General features: G+C 36.8%; 1 protein-coding gene across 1 annotated transcript in view; it reads right to left on the bottom strand.

Annotated features, from left to right (window-relative positions):
• Positions 1–1127: 1127 nt before the first annotated feature.
• KIF11 (kinesin family member 11) overlaps positions 1128–17548 on the bottom strand; it is a 50125-nt gene continuing 33704 nt past the window's right edge. Inside the window, exons 18-22 of the mRNA XM_022569337.3 lie at positions 9639–9918; positions 7004–7226; positions 5627–5778; positions 4609–4725; positions 1128–2588 (exon numbers count right to left, since the gene is read on the bottom strand). Coding sequence (XP_022425045.2) covers positions 2457–2588; positions 4609–4725; positions 5627–5778; positions 7004–7226; positions 9639–9918 — 904 coding nt within the window. The 3' untranslated portion in view covers positions 1128–2456. The remainder of the gene's footprint in view (positions 2589–4608; positions 4726–5626; positions 5779–7003; positions 7227–9638; positions 9919–17548) is intronic.

The following is a 17548-nucleotide window of genomic DNA, read 5'->3' as shown; positions in this document are numbered from 1 at the left end:
AGTAAACACTGTTGTTTTTGAGTAGCCTAACTTCCCTAGGAAATTCTCTCCCAGCTTTTCCTCTCAGGCTTTAGGCACTCCTTTATTTACCTCAACTGTAATCCTTTGCCAAAGGTGGCAGCAGGTTGTTCATTTGCCTTACAATATTTCTGAGAAATACCTGCCATTTTTCCACCCTGAGTTCTGAGTTAGATGAAACAAAGGAAAGTGCCTTGCTTCAGTCCTTCAGGTTGGCTTAGACAGGTTTCAACAAACAACTTTCTGAGATTAAGATCTCCTCTGCTCCTTCATGACCAGGGAACAGGGTCTCACTCTTTGAGAATGATGGGCTTCTGCATGTCTTCAAGACCACCACAGAGCTGGGAAGGGGAATGTAACAAGGGCAAGTAAAACACCAAAAAGCTTTCCTAGTTTTTAAGTTACTTTGCTCTTGATTCAACATTTGCTTCCAAGTTCTGACAAAATTGTTTCTGAATGTTTCTGCCTCTGAGGAGGAATGGGTCCTTGAAGCTACCTACTCTGTTTTTGCTGAGGGTTATTTTTTGAGTCCTTGACATTGTATATTAAAATTTACAGGGCTTCCCTGGTGGCGCGGTGGTTGGGAGTCCACCTGCCGATGCAGGGGGCGTGGGTCCGTGCCCCGGACCGGAAGGATCCCACGTGCCACGGAGCGGCTGGGCCCGTGAGCCATGGCCGCTGGGCCTGCATGTCCGGAGGCTGTGCTCCGCAACGGGAGAGGCCACGACAGTGAGAGGCCCGCGTACAACAACAACAACAACAACAATTTACAGAGCTAATTTAAGGCTCTGGATGTTAAAATTCTCCAGATTTATTTTTGCTTCTGTCAGGCCGTTCAACCAGTTGCATTAGCATTCCTAGATAACTTTAAAACTTGGGGAATGAGATGACTTAAAGCTGGACTTCAGGCCCTGTGAGGCCCAATCTGTTTTTCATTAATCTTACACTAAATCATAGCCCCTTCAAGTGCAACTGAAAGCCGGGATGTTTACCAAGGCCCTTCTTCCTTGCTGGTACTTCGGTAGAAGTTTATTTTAGGAATTTTAATACAACTGGCTTAACTCTGTAAACATACCCATTGCCAAATAAGAAATAATGAGACAAATAAGTTAATGTAGAAACCAAATTTATTAATCATGGATTTACTGAGGGTAGCTTATATTTTTAGATATTATCCATAGCTTATGTTGACATCTGATTTTGCAGAGAAATTATATGATCATTTTTATTAAGATAATTAGTACTCTGCAAGGCAAACTTAGTTCCCTGAAGTAGCAGATTTTCTAATTCTCCAACAGGGTTTGGTTTTACTTAGCTATCAGAATCAAATCTGAATTTATACACTTAAACTTGATGTGTGTAAAAAATTTATTCTTCACATATATTCCTTCTAAGTGCTCTGGTTCTTCATGCTGAAACATCCCAACTTCCAGAAATTTGGCTGCCAGATCAAAATTGTCAGGGCCCTTCTAATAAGGGTTAAGATTTCAAGAGTGAAAAATATATACACACATATTTTATTATATACAAAGAATAACAAAAAGTTTCACCAGGTAAACAAAAGAATATAAATGATAGTCATAATTAATAGCTTCAAAAAGCACTTAAACACTTTGACCTTTTGCACAAGATACAGGCTTCAAAATAGGGTCACATAGCCATTAATCAGAACTCCAGGTAGTTCTCTCATAATAGCAATCTATATTCTGGAGAAGATGGCTTTTTATGAACTCTGTGGAGACTAATGTGTTAGGCCTCATAAAGGAATGAAATGCTTTCATATCTAGGGGGAAACAAATTAAAATATTGAAGGAAGGGATACTTCTAGGGTTGTGTTTATTGTTGACAGCAATTTTAGAGATAACCACAGCAAAGTGTAAAAGATTTCTAGGTAAAATTCTGGCTATCCCATAATAATAATGGATACCATTTTGTAGCTCTACAAATGGTTTGGTGACAAAAAAAGGGAGAAAGTTTGCTGAGAAGGCAGAATGAAACAGTCTAGGGAAGGAGGTAAGCAAATATAAACATAATTAAATCATACAAAGAAAAGAAAGGATATGGTCCTTCCTAAAACCATGCACTGGTGATATTTACCTATGTAAGTTCAAGCCTGAAAGAACACTGCAGCTTCCATATATCTGCTATTTAGTAATATACTAGAAAAATATTTTTCATTTGTTATGAAAGAGCTATTTTATATCAAAAGCTAGAAATACATATTTACTCAATGCAAATCCCAAATGAAACCCAACTTAATATACAGTAAACTACAGCAATGACAGAAAAAATGGGTAGATAATAAATTCAACTAAATTTACAGTACTGCTTTGATATTTTCTACTCATTTTTAATCTATACACAAGGCTCAAGTTCTGGGGTTACAGGTTTTATTTTTCATTTTTCTTAGAAAGTAAAATTACCAGTCCTCAAGTTAACTAAAAATTGTTCTGGGCTCGTAGAGGTAATCTGCTCTTCGTAACAGATTGCTCTATAGTTTCTTCTACTTTAGACCTCTCCAGCGGATTAATGCCTCTGTTTTCTTTATCTTTTCCATGTGATTTTTTATGCTGTGAATTTAAGGGGGAAAATTAAGTCAATATAAAGTAACATCTGATACATATTAATCATATTCTATTTTCAAAGTTCTCTGGTTTATAGGCAAGAAATTAGGTGTGGAAAACTTCAGAAAACACTCAGCACAAATTTGAGCCAACAATTTGGCAAGTAGAAATGAATGCCTTCTTCATTTTATCACCAAGAGGGGGATGAAAGAAGTATTAATTTTCTGTATGATTTTCCAAGGAATAATTACACATTTTACTGTAGGGCAATGGTTCTCAGTAGGGAGATTTTGCACCCCAGGGGACATTTGGTACTGTCTGGAGACATTTTTGGTTGTTAAAACTAGGTGGTTGCTACTGGCTTCTAGTGGACAAAAGCCAGGGAAGCTGCTAAACATAATACATAGGACAGGTCACCACAACAAAGAATTATCCAGCTCAAAATGTCAATAGTGTGGCTGCTAGAAATCTTGCTCTCGGGAAACAAAGATTTGTTATTGTACAAAAATGGTAATTCTGGGAATTCTCTGGTGGTCCAGTGGTTAGGAGTCCGTGCTGTCACTGTTGAGGGCCTGGGTTCAATCCCTGGTCAGGGAACTAAGATCCTACAAGAGGTTCAGTGTGGGCGAAAAAAAAAAAAAAAGGCAATTCTATTTTAAGCACAGAATCTGATATACAGGGTACCTCAAGGCACTTTTTACTTAAGTTGTACCTTATCTTTCTTAAAAACTTATTTCATATTTCTCATTTGGAAATATTTCATTGGAATCCTTGTACTTGCCCTTAGAGATGCTTTAAGTAACTGACGACTTTCATTGTAGACCCACTCATCAATTCTTAGACAAATCATAAACCAACTTTAAAGTTTTTAACCCAGAAAATTTCCCCATATCAGACTGCTATCAGAGTAAAAATAATTTCTGGACTTCAGCTAAAGGTCTAAAATCCAATCCCAAGTCTTTTCTGGTACTATAGGAACTTCTTTGCCATAGCCGAACCACTAAGCCTGGCCTTCAAAACATCATAAGCTTTAATAACGAAAGGATTTCCAAACAGGGATTAAGTAGTCACTAAGGTTCCCTTCTCTTAACTTTCCCCCTTTTCTTAACTTTATAAGATAGAAGAGAGGGTCAATAAATAGAAAGAAATATATCTAGAGTTTTCTAATAGTAAAGAATGAAGCAAAAGGTAGGAAGACTTTGGAGATAAAACTGCCTTGATGCAGACAGAGAGGAATTTAATAAAATCTGAACTAGAAGTTTTAACAGCTTAAATCAGGGATGGAGAATCTTTAGATCTTGGTGGAAAGACCTGCAGGTCTATTAAAGACAGGTACAAGCATATACATATCAGAAGCAGTGCTTCAACTATAAAATGTAGACATCAATGTCCTATGTAAGTAAGGAAATCCTTACCTCACAGACTGTCTAGGCTCATGACTTCAAATTAGAGGGAAAGATGTAGATAGTTTACAGTGCCATACTCCCAACAGTGATGAAAAGGTGATAGGAGAGGGCATGGGATTTAAACACACAAGATCAAGGCAGGAGGCTACGTGGGGGAACAGTGAATAGGAGAAAAGCCTCAAGTTGGAGAATCAGTCATTTAACAGAGAGGCATTCGGTCTCTCAATCTTTTAAACTTCTTAGCCTTCAAAGTCTGATCATAGACAGAGACAGGCTCCAGGACTTCCATGTCAAAGGTGGAGGGAAGAGAAAAATGACTGTTTTTAGTATCATTCTGAGTATGTAGGAAGCAGAAAAGGGATAAATATAACAGCAGAATATTACCAGCTAAGGATGGGATTAAGTCATATTTTGCCTTTATTTATCCTACCAAAAACACCTAATCGATTATCATACTTGTGTAAATAATTTAAATCAGAAAAGTTAACAAGCCATCCCAAAGGAATGACTGAAATATTTTTTCTATTCCACCCACCAAGAGTAATGCCTTTATACTGAATAGCAAATGACTGACTTACATCAGATGTGGAAAGGTTATCTGATAGGATATAATCAGGTACCTGGAAAAATGGAACCCCACAACTTGATGAACAATCCAAACTAGTGTCTACAGATGGCTCTTGACTTAGAGGTTCTTCAACAGTGTGCACCAGAACTGCCTTTTCTTCATCCAGGTCCTAAAATAAGAAGCTGATGAGTGATTAAGTCCCAAGGCTTAAAAACCTTCACACAAGTAAAGGCAGTTTTCTTCTTTGAAAATAACACAATGTCCATTACATAAAAGTTAAACCTCAACAAAATCAGTAGGAAGTCTACAAAGTAATGAAAATAATTCCTATTGTTTTCATATAGAGAAGTACCTATAATAAAATGTTAAATATGGTAATCTCAGAATAAAGAGATTACAGTTTATTTTTTACCTTCTTTGTTACTCTCCAATTTCCCAACTTTTCTATAATCACTATAGTTAAGGGCACAAATTGTGGAGCTAGGTTCTAATTCCAGCTCCATCCTTGTGACTTAGGACAAGGTAATTCTTAGTTTCCTCACCTTTTAAAATGGGGATAGTACTAGCATTCACCTTATAGAGTTATTGAGACAATTAAGTGAGTAAATATATATGTAAAGTGTTTAGAACAGTGTCGGGCACATAATCAGCATAACATAAACATTGTCTATTATAATTATCTCTAAGTCTAATCATAAAAAATGGCCCAATTAAAAGAAACAGGCTTAGCAGTCAACTATCCTTAATGAGACAGGGTAGGACTGAGGGCAAAGAATAAAATTCTTCTCGTGAAGATGATGACATCAAGAGTTTATGGGAGGGACTTCCCTGGTGGTGCAGTGATAAGACTCCACACTCCCAATGCAGGGGGCCCGGGTTCAACCCCTGGTCAGGGAACTAGATCCCACATGCATGCCGCATCTAGGGAGCCCACGAGCCGCAACTAAGGAGGCTGCCTGCCGCAGCTAAGACCTGGCACAACCTAAATAAATAAATAAAATTTTTTTTTTTTTTTTTTTAAAGAGTTCATGGGAGAGTTCTAAAATTATGATGCCTAAAATAAATTTTACCTGACTGGTCTCTTCTTTGTTGTTTTCTGAACAGTTTAGCATCATTAACAGCTCAGGCTGTTTCCTTTTCAACTGATCAAGGAGCTGTTCACGTGGCTGGGTTCTCACCAGTGCTGATGGGTATAAATAATTTTTCCTCTGTGGTGTCATACCTTTAGTAGACATAATATAAGTGGTAAAAATTGAAGTGTGGGATATGAGTAAGGTATTTTCTTTAATGCTAGAACTTATACCTCCCAATAAGTCTTTGTCTTCCAAAAACAGAACCATTGCCACATATGAGAATCAGTCTTGCTATCTGTCAGGCATATGTTGCTTAAAATATTTCCTAACTTGACAACTGATCTTAAATAGACTCAACCATTTTCAAGATTCCACCTACACCAAATCATGAAATTTTCCATCTCTGAGCATGTATAGAAGATGTATTGTAGGCTCTAAAACGATTCAGAGTGCTCTGAGGAATGGCAGCATGATCAGTTTGACAGGGATAATCATTTCACTAAATTTGGTGGTAGCTAAATATTAACCAGTTACATTTCTTTATAGTAACTCATGCTCTCATAATTTACACAGGCACTTGCCTTTTCACTTAATATTTATATTCCTAATTTCATTGAAAAGTGGATAATAAATATCAAGAGTCTTGGGGAAAAAAAACTGACATCCTTTAGTGCCATCCTCTTTTATAATTGCTAAAAAAACCAAAAAGCTTTGAAGTGTAATTTACACACCACAAAATTCACTCAGTGATTTTTACTAAACTTACAGGGTGTGCAACCCCTACCACAATCTAATGAATAACTCAATTACTCATCCTGTGTGAAACAGTTTGTTACACCTTCTTTCATGAAGGCATCCCTGAATCATTATAGCCTACACTGATCCTTGCCATCTCTGACCTCCCAAAACGGTAATTCCTAAATGCCAATCTAACAGTCATGACAAAATGAGAAGTACACATAAGAAAATGCGCAATGTGGTAAGCTCTGCATTAAACTAGATTTATTTAATTACATTCCTCCACTATTTTTGGTATTAAAGTGTCCTTTTATAAACAGTGCTAGATAGATGGTTGTTTTTCTTTTTATTTGCTTTTAAAATGTGCTCTCTTAACCAAAGCCAGTTCCCTGAATGTTTGTAAACTCTTACTGAATTATGATGCCCAAGTGTTTGGGCGTATATGTCATATGCATCATTTAATGCTTGATCAAAGCTATTTTGGGGTTCTAATTTTTCCATATTTGAGTTGATCAGAGTGAGATGGCAAATTCCTATCAGGCAATGGCAGGACCTTGTTTCTCTGAACATCTAGCACTGTATACAGTTGAATTCAACTTCAAAAAATTTAACAATTCCATTTCCCTTTTAAAGTACCTGTTGGGATATCCAGTTTCAGATCCTGCTGCAGAAAGCAATTAAGCTTAGTCAAACCAATTTTTACGGTTTTATTAAGTTCTTGACTTTGTGTCATTAATTCTTCTTCATCAATAGCTATCTGACCAAGAAGAATGTTATGCTGGTTCTCATTAGCTGCTTTATGTCCAATTAATTTTTCAGTAATCTCTGAACTTGAAGCCTCACAATCTTGTTGTACAACCTGTAAATGATGCAAATGAGACTTCATTATTAAAATCAAAGTTGTCAGTGCTTTATGCAATATTTAACTTCTCCTTACCTTGAAATTTTCCATAATAAAAGTTTTAGAAACTGCAAAAGTAGAAATAATAATAACCCCTTTATATTCACTCCCCAGCTTCAACATTTATTACTACATGGGATATAGATCAAACAAGATTGGCCACTTACTCCTGCTCTCCACCAGGATTATTTTGAAGCAAATCTTATATCATTTCATCCATTTACTTCAGCATACTTCTCTAAGAGTTAAGAGCTTCTTAAGACCACTCTCACTTCTAAAAAATTTAACATTGATTTCTTTATATCAAATGTCTAGTCAGTGTTCAAATTTCACCAATTGTCTGTTTTTCAGACTTGTTTTGTTTGAATCAGAATTCATCATTATATTTGGTTGATATGTCTTAATTGACTATATAATTTATCATCCAAACTGAGATATTCTCAGAGTAAAAAGGGCCATTAATAGTAATAACCCCAGTGCCATAGATATAAACAAGGACTATCCCAGGAAAACCGGGGCTTAAGGCCCTCTAGTCTTAACTACTTCTTGATATAAGTTATCCTTCCTCATACTTTTCTCCTTGAAAAAAATTTTCATTGAAGAAACCAGGTCTTTGTGCTCTACTGAATATCTCAATTTCTGGATTTTGTCAATTGCACCTCTAAGCTGTTATTTTCACATGTTCATCTGTCCTCTGTATTTTCTACAAATTAGTTAGATCTAAAGTCTTGATCTAAATAAAGTTTTAACTTTTGGGCAAGAATATTTCATAGGTGGTACTGAAAGCACATAACGCCTGGTCGTGTCTCTCACATTAGGATTAATCAGTGTGGGGAACCCCCTGGTGGTCCAGTGGTTATAGAACTCCACACTTTCACTACCAAGGCCCTGGGTTCAATCCCTGGTCGGGGAACTAAAATCCCAAAAAAGAAGACTAATCTGTGTGTTAGAGTGTGGTCACCCTCTTAATTATAAACATCTCCTTCAGCTTTTGATCAAATGGTGTAAGCAGTCATTAATGTCCACAGGGATTATTTCACTAATGTCCACAGGGATTATAATTGTGATATCCTAATTCTGTCATTTCTTCTGCATTTTATTAGCTGGGATTCTTCTTTGAAACAGTTTTCTTCATCCATTACCCTGTTGAACCAAGATAGCGTTCTTTCAGGAAAGACAGATGGATGCTCAATTGTTTCCCTTTATTTACCACTTCTCAGAATCATTTCTTGCTTCCCTAGCGTGATCCAAAGGAGACTAATGAAATTTTTATGAATTCATCAATTTTAACATATTTGACATATCTTAATCTATTGTAGCAATTACTCTTTTTGATGCTCAAATTGTACCACCTTTAAACAGGGGAGTGTCATCAAGTTGGCTCCTAAGTCTTTCTGACACAGCCCCACTAATCTTTAACAGCTTCCTCACTTTCTGGTATGACAAGATCTGTAGGCTCATCTGGTACACTTCCTGCTCCAAACCTGAAATTACCTATTTCTCCACTAGTCATGGTTCCTTTTAGTGAAAATAGCTTATATAGCTTAAAATACTTAAATTCTTTTACCTAATTCCTGAGCATATTAGTAAAATCATTTTATTGCACAGAAGAAAAACCAAGCCACAAAGGGCTCATGCAAGTGTTAAGTTCAAGCAAACCCACAAATCTATCAGATATCTTCTGAGTAACCAGAACAATATCCTAAATAATTAAAGCAATAACAGGTTTGAATGTACCCGGAGAAAAGTAAAAAGCATACATAGGTGAAAAGTATTATATATCAAAAGATGGGGTGCTCTTAACTGAAGGAACTAACAAGTCAAAAACCACAGATAGATATAGGACAGATCAGATAAATGTTAAATAATTTGAAGATCTAGGAAACATATGTGAAACAAGATCATATATAAGCATACCAACTGTTACACTTAAAATTTTAAGTCATTAATTATATTTTAGGGGCTTCCCTGGTGGCACAGTGGTTAAGAATCCGCCTGCCAGTGCAGGGGACACGGGTTTGAGCCCTGGGCCGGGAAGATCCCACATGTCGTGGAGCAACTAAGCCCTTGCGCCACAACTACTGAGCCTGCGCTCTAGAGTCCGTGAGCCACAACTACTGAAGCTCGCGCTCCACAACAAGAGACACCACCACAATGAGAAGCCTGCGCACCGCAACGAAGAGTAGCCCCCGCTCGCTGCAACTAGAGAAAGCCTGCGTGCAGCATCGAAGACCCAATGCAGCAAAACAAAAACAAAAACATTATACTTTAAAATATCATGTGTTTTGAAACCAATTCTTAGCCAAGAATATTTAATTTTCTGATAATCACTATTCTCCCCAAAGGAGGTTCCAGTTATAAAGTTATTACCTTCAATAAATTCTGAAGTTCCTCTTCCCTTTTATTTAAGCAAGATACCCACTGTTCAGAAAAATAAAGTGTGCTTGTGTTCAGAGCCTCACATCTCTGTTCAGTCTCTTGAGATATTATTTCAAGGTTGCTACTGAGTTTATCACAGTGTTTCTCAGACTCTTCAACCAGTTTTGTACCTTCCTGGTTAAAATGTCTGAGTTCTGCTGACAAGTCATCAAAATCAGCACCAAATTTTTCACTGTGAGAAGTTGTTTTGCTGATTATATCGTTAGATTTCCTATAGGAAAAGAGAATAACACTGTTAACTTGAAAAACTAAGACTCAAAGGATACATAACTTGCCCAAGATCACACAGCTCAAAAATGGCACATTCAAACCTAAGCAGTCTAATTCCAGAGCCCAAGCCCTTAATTGTCTTTTCACAGCAGACTGACATCACATCTACAACTAAATGACCTTTGAAAATATCTCTTTTCTTATAAAACTTTTTCCAGATATGACACTTTACTTTGTACCTCTTAGAATATTAACTATATGGCTATTAAAATGAACTCTGCCCATGTGTTTTACTCCTCCTACTAGATTATGGTACTTAAGGACACCTCCTACAGCCTCTAGCCTCTAGTTTAGTCCCTAAACTGTCCACAATCAGTTAGTTATTCTGTTCTTACGCAGTTTTGCCTTGCCTATGATACAAAATAAATCATAAAAATTATAAATATTATAAAACAAAGTCAACTATAAAGGTACCTAATAATTAAAAGAAAATTATATTGGGGTGAGACAAACTATACATATAGCACACATAGTACAATGTAACATAACCCTAATATAAAACTAACATCAAAATATACATTTAAAATTCATTGATGGGGCTTCCCTGGTGGCACAGTGGTTGAGAGTCTGCCTGCCGATGCAGGGAACATGGGTCCGTGCCCCGGTCCGGGAAGATCCCACATGCCACGGAGCGGCTGGGCCCATGAGCCATGGCCGCTGAGCCTGCGCATCCAGAGCCTGTGCTCCGCAATGGGAGAGGCCACAACAGAGAGAGGCACATGTACCGCAAAAAAAAAAAAAAAATTCATTGATGGCTTCCTTCTCTCAGTAAAGTTCCCTGTAATAGCATTCAAAGTCATCTCACAGGAGCAGAGTTAAACTTTGGGGAATGAAGGTTACCTTCTACTACCACTAGATGGTACACCATGTGAGCAAATCACATGAGGAAGCAAATGTGCTGAAAGCTGAAGTTCAAACTACAAATTAAGTGAAAATAATTGAAAAAGGAAAAGAAAATTAAGTGATAAGCTTGGAGGCTATCAACACAAATCTATCCCCTCAAGGAATCAAAACCCACTAGGAATAAAAGAAACACTTTCTAGATTAAGAATCTAGAAAGAAGAATTCAGAGTGGAAACATGATATAATGAATAGGACCAACAACAGGACTGAAAAACAGATGATAGGAGTTAGGTAGTAGGATAGGTGATAGCCAGAATTCTAGAGCAGAATCATTCAGTAGAAATATAATGTGAGCCACATATGTAATTTAAAAATTTCTAGAAGCCATACTGAAAAAGAAAATAATCAGAGTAACAATGTATTGGGTAAATATAGCATATGTAGAAGTAAAATACATGAAAACAATGCATAAGAGACAGGAAGGAGGAATTGGGAATATACTGTTAAGGTCCTTCCATTACACATGAAACAGCAAATTATTTGAAGGTGGATTAAAATTATTTTAAAATATATATTATTAATCCTAGAAAAAACAGTTTAAAAAAGTAATTCTAAAAGTATAAATGATAAGTCAATGGGAGAGATAAAATGAAAACATAAAAATGCTCAACTTAAATTAGGAAAGGAAAAAAGGAAACAAAGCACAAACGATGCAACAAATAGAAAACAAAATGGTACACTTTAAGCCAACTATATCAATACTTTAAATGAGAATGGTCTAAACACACAGATAAAAGCCATACATCGTGAAATTCGATAAAAGATCAAGACCCAATTATATGTTGTCTATAAGAAATCCACTTTAAATATAAAGACTTACGCCAAGGGACTTCTCTGGTGGCACAGTGGTTAAGAATCCGCCTGCCAATGCAGCAGACATGGGTTTGAGCCCTGGTCTGGGAAGATCCCACATGCCACAGAGCAAATAAGCCCATGCACCACAACTACTGAGCCTGTGCTCTAGAGCCCGCGAGCCAAAACTACTGAAGCCCTTGCACCTAGAGCCCCTGCTCCACAACAAGAGAAGCCACCGCAGTTGAGAAGCCCCTGCTCACCGCAACTGGAGAAAACCTGTGTGCAGCAACAAAGACGCAACACAGCCAAAAATTAAAAAATAATAATAAAAAAAGACTTATGCCAAAAGTAAAGGAATGGAGAAAGCTATATTATGCAAATAGCAATCAAGGGAAAACTGAAGTTTTTGTATTAATTTCAGACAAAGTAGATTTCAGAATAAGGAAAATTATCAAGGATAAAAAGGGACATTACATAATGATAAAAGGGTCAATTATCAGAGATGTATCAACCCTAATGTGTATACATCTAACAACAGAGCATCACTTATATGAGGCAAAAACTGACAGAATTGAGAAGAGAAATAGAGAAATCTACAATTATAGTGGGAGATCTCAACACCCCTCTATTAGTAATTGATAGAATAAGTAAACAGAAACTCAGTAAGGATACAGGTGACCTGAACAGCACTACCAATTAACTTGACCTAACTGATGTGTTTAGAACACTTCATCCATCAAAAGCAGAATACATATTTTTCACATATGCGTAGCATAGGAATGAAGCATGCCAGAATAAAACTGCTAATGTTCTGAAAATTAAATTGTTATTGGAACCACAGCCCAAAAAAGTGGCCCAGGACCTGCTTACTTAAAAAAGAAGACTTAAATAGGATTCTGAACCTCCTAACATAATAGTCAAAATGTTCAAGATACAATTAAAAACCATTCCAGAAAATCACAACTTGAATGAATAAAGATAACAGGTACCAACACTGAGAAATTGCAGGGGAAGGAACATTCCCAAACTTATTCTATGAGGCCACCATCACCCTGATACCAACACCAGACAAAGATACTACAAAAAAAGAAAATTACAGACCAATATCACTGATGAATATAGATGCAAAAATCCTCAACAAAATACTAGCAAACAGAATCCAACAACACATTAAAAGGATCATACACCATGACCAAGTGGGATTTATCCCAAGGATGCAAGGATTCTTCAATATACGCAAACCAATCGATGTGATACACCATATTAACAAACTGAAGAATAAAAACCATATGATCATCTCAATAGATGCAGAAAAAGCTTTTAACAAAATTCAACACCCATTTATGATAAAAACTCTCCAGAAAGTGGGCATAGAGGGAACCTACCTCAACATAATAAAGGCAATATATGACAATACCACAGCAAACACCATTCTCAATGGTGAAAAACTGAAAGCATTTCCTCTAAGATGTGGAACAAGACAAGAAGTCCACTCTCACCACTATTATTCAACATAGTTTTGGAAGTCCTAGCCTCGGAAATCAGAGAAGAGAAGGAATACAAATTGTAAAAGAAGAAGTAACACTGTCACTGTTTGCAGATGACATGATACTATACATAGAGAATCCTAAAAATGCCACCAGAAAACTACTAGAGTTAATCAATGAATTTAGTAAAGGTGCAGGATATAAAATTAATGCACAGAAATCTCTTGCATTCCTATACACTAATGATGAAAAATCTGAAAGAGAAATTAAGGAAACACTCCCATTTACCACTGCAACAAAAAGAATAAAATACCTAGGAATAAAACTACCTAGGGAGACAAAAGACCTGTATGCAGAAAACTATAAGACACTGATGAAAGAAATTAAAGATGATACAAACAGATGGAGAGATATATCATGTTTTTGAACTGGAAGAATTAATATTGTTAAAATGACTCTACTACCCAAAGCAATCTACAGATTCAATGCAATCCCTATCAAATTACCAATGGCACTTTTTACAGAACTAGAACAAAAAATCTTAAAATTTGTATGGAGACACAAAAGACCCTGAATAGCCAAAGCAGTCTTGAGGGAAAAAAATGGAGCGGGAAGAATCAGACTCCCTGACTTCAGACTATACTACAAAGCTACAGTAATCAAGACAATACAGTACTGGCATAAAACAGAAACATAGATCACTGGAACAAGATAGAAAGCCCAGAGATAAACCCACGCACCTTTGGTCAACTAATCTACGACAAAGGAGGCAAGGATATACAATGGAGAAAAGACAGTCTCTTCAATAAGTAGTGCTGGGAAAACTGGACAGCTACATGTAAAAGAATGAAATTAGAACACTCCCTAACACCATACACAAAAATAAACTCAAAATGGACTCGAGACCTAAATGTAAGACCGGACACTATAAAACTCTTAGAGGAAAACATAGGAAGAACACTCTCTGACATAAATCACAGCAAGATCTTTTTTGATCCACCTCCTAGAGTAATGGAAATAAGAACAAAAATAAAGAAATGGGACCTAATGAAACTTCAATGCTTTTGCACAGCCAAGGAAACCATAAACAAGATGAAAAGACAACCCTCAGAATGGGAGAAAATATTTGCAAATGAATCAATGGACAAAGGATTAATCTGCAATATATATAAACAGGTCATGCAGCTCAATATTAAAAAACAACCCAATCCAAAATTGGCCAGAAGACCTAAATAGACATTTCTCAAAGAAGACTTACAGATGGCCAAGAAGCACATGAAAAGCTACTCAACATCACTAATCATTAGAGAAATGCAAATCAAAACTACAATGAGGTATCACCTCACACCAGTTAGAATGGGCATCATCAGAAAATCTACAAACAACAAATGCTGGAGGGTGTGGAGAAAAGGGAAGCCTCTTGCACTGTTGGTGGGAATATAAATTGATACAGCCACTATGGAGAACAGTATGGAGGTTCCTTAAAAAACTAAAAATAGAATTACCATATGATCCAGCAATCCCACTACTGGGCATATACCCAGAGAAAACCATAATTCAAAAAGACGTATGCACCCCAATATTCATTGCAGCACTATTTACAATAGCCAGGTCATGGAAGCAACCTAAATGCCCATTGACAGACAAATGGATAAAGAAGTTGTGGTACACATATACAATGGAATATTACTCAGCCATAGAAAGGAATGAAATTGGGTCATTTGTTAAGACGTGGATGGATCTAGAGACTGTCATACAGAGTGTAGTAAGTCAGAAAGAGAAAAACAAATATCGTATATTAACGCATGTATGTGGAACCTAGAAAAATGGTACAGATGAACTGGTTTGCTGGGCAGAAGTTGAGACACAGATGTAGAGAACAAATGTATGGACACCAAGGGGGGAAAGCCGTGGGGGGTTGGGGATGGTGGTGTGATGAATTGGGCGATTTGCATTGAAATGTATACACTGAAGTGTATAAAATTGATGACTAATAAGAACCTGCTGTATGAAAAATTAAATAAAATAAAAATTAAAAAAAAAAAAAACACATCGAAAGGAAATTCCCTTGCGGTCCAGTGGTTAAGATTCCATGCTCTCACTGCCAAGGGCCTAGGTTCAATCCATGGTTGGGAAACTAAGATCCCACAGCCTGCAAGGTACAGCCAAAAAAAAAAAAAAAAAAAAAAAAAGAAAACACATCTAAAAATAAAAAAGAAAGAATCTTAACAAAGAAATAGAAGAGATTTAAGAAAAAAGAAGCAAATGAAAATTATAAACTGAAAAAACCGGTAACTGAAATAAAACACCTCACTGAATGGGTTCAACATTAGGTTAGAGATGACAAAGGAAGGGTCAGTGGACATAAAGACAAAGATAGATTACAGGATTTACTCAATCAATCAACAAAGAGAAAATAGACTAGTATCTATAGCCTCAGAGACCTATGGGACCATAATAGAAGATCTAACATTTGTGTCATCATAGTTCTAGAAGCAGAGGAGAAAAATATAGGGCTGAAAAAATGTTCAAAGAAATAATGAAGGGAGTTCCCTGGTGGTCCAGTGGTTAGGACTCAGTGCTTTCACTGCTGTGGCCCAGGTTAAATCCCTGGTTAGGGAACTAAGATCCCAAAAGCCAAGCAGTGCCACCAAAAAACAAACAGGAAAACAATTCTTGGTTTAAAAAAAAAAAAGAAAAGAAAGAATGGATGAAAATTTACAAGTTTGGTGAAAGGCATAAGTCTACATATTCAAGAAGCTGAGCAAACCGAAATTGGATTAACTCAAAGAAATACATAAGAAAACACAATATAGGGGCTTCCCTGGTGGCGCAGTGGTTGAGAATCTGCCTGCCGAGGCAGGGGACATGGGTTCCTGCCCCGGTCTGGGAAGATCCCACGTGCCGTGGAGTGGCTGGGCCCATGAGCCATGGCCGCTGAGCCTGCGTGTCTGGAGCCTGTGCTCCGCAACAGGAGAGGCCACAACAGTGAGAGGCCTGTGTACCGCAAAAAAAAAAAAAAGACACAATATAATCAAACTTCTAAAAACTAAGGACAAAGAAAAAATGTTGAAAGCAGCTACAGAGAAACTGCCTATAGGTGAACAATCATTTGAATGACATGGATTCAAATGATTGGATTTCTCTTCTCATGGAGAACAAAAGGAAACGAAACAACATATTCCACGTGCTGAAAGAAAAGACCTGTCAACCCGGAATTCTTTAGCCAGTGAAAATATTTTTCAGGAATAAAAGGAAAGTCAAGATATTCTCAGACAAAGGAAAATAGCATTTGTGGCCAGCAGACCTGTTTGGAACTTCAGAAAGGAACAATTTAATGGGCAAAAATAGGGGTAAATATCAGAATACCCTTATCCTCATTAGTTTAGAATATCTATAGGCAAAAAACTGAATCTTGACAAACCCCATACCTTATACAAAAAATTAAAAATAGATCATGTCTTTAAATCTTACATAAAACTATAAAATTTCTAAAAGAAAACATAAGGCTGATCGGAATATATGATAAGGATGTGAGACAGGCAAGCAATGAGGCTATAAAGCAACACTAAACACTAGTGCAGGAATCAGCTTTCCTTAAAAACTTTTTCTTAGAAATCCAGATAGCAAATATTTTAGGTTTACAGGTATATAGTCTTTGATGTAACCTTTGCAGTGCAAAGGCAGTCAAAGATAGCTAAAGGCAACACATAAACAAATAGACAGATTGAGTAAACCAACATGACTGTGTCCAATAAAATTACTTGAAGTAGCAGATATCCGGCTCAGCAGCCATAGTTTGCCAAACGCTACTCTAGTTAGTCAGTATATATTTCATCATGGATATGGGTTAGAAATTGTGAAATTACTTAATGTGTATTCTAAAATTGAGCAAATAGGTAGATATATTGTGGATGAGAGCCAGGTTTCTGTCTGAAAAAGGAGCACAAATACAGAAAAGAAAGATATTTAAGTGCACATATATATACACATTCACACGTGTATTTCTAGCTATGTCCACCTTGGGAGCCTTAGAAGAAATGACACCACAGTAGCAATAAGAACACCTAGTGCCCAGATCTTGGTTTATATTAATATGATTTCAGAGCTGGGGCTGAGAAAGTACAAGATACCTGGAACATCTTGCTATATCAGAAAGTAAGAAAATGCTCAAAAAGGACAGATCATATCAAAAGGACACAGGAGACAAGTTGAAGAGGCTCTCACTAGTCAAAACTGGGATAATTTGAACATCAGAATAAATAATAGTGGACTATACCCAGAGGATAAAAGAATGCATGAGTACATGCTAACATAAATAATGAATAAGAATAAATGGCAGGAGGCTTCCCTGGTGGTGCAGTGGTTGAGAATCCACCTGCCAAT

The sequence above is a fragment of the Delphinapterus leucas genome, chromosome 16, assembly GCF_059928025.1.
Source record: "Delphinapterus leucas isolate spDelLeu-1000000601 "Yukka" chromosome 16, BTC_Dleu_Yukka2, whole genome shotgun sequence".
Classification (NCBI taxonomy): domain Eukaryota; kingdom Metazoa; phylum Chordata; class Mammalia; order Artiodactyla; family Monodontidae; genus Delphinapterus; species Delphinapterus leucas.
This window is presented reverse-complemented; position numbering and strand designations above follow the sequence as displayed.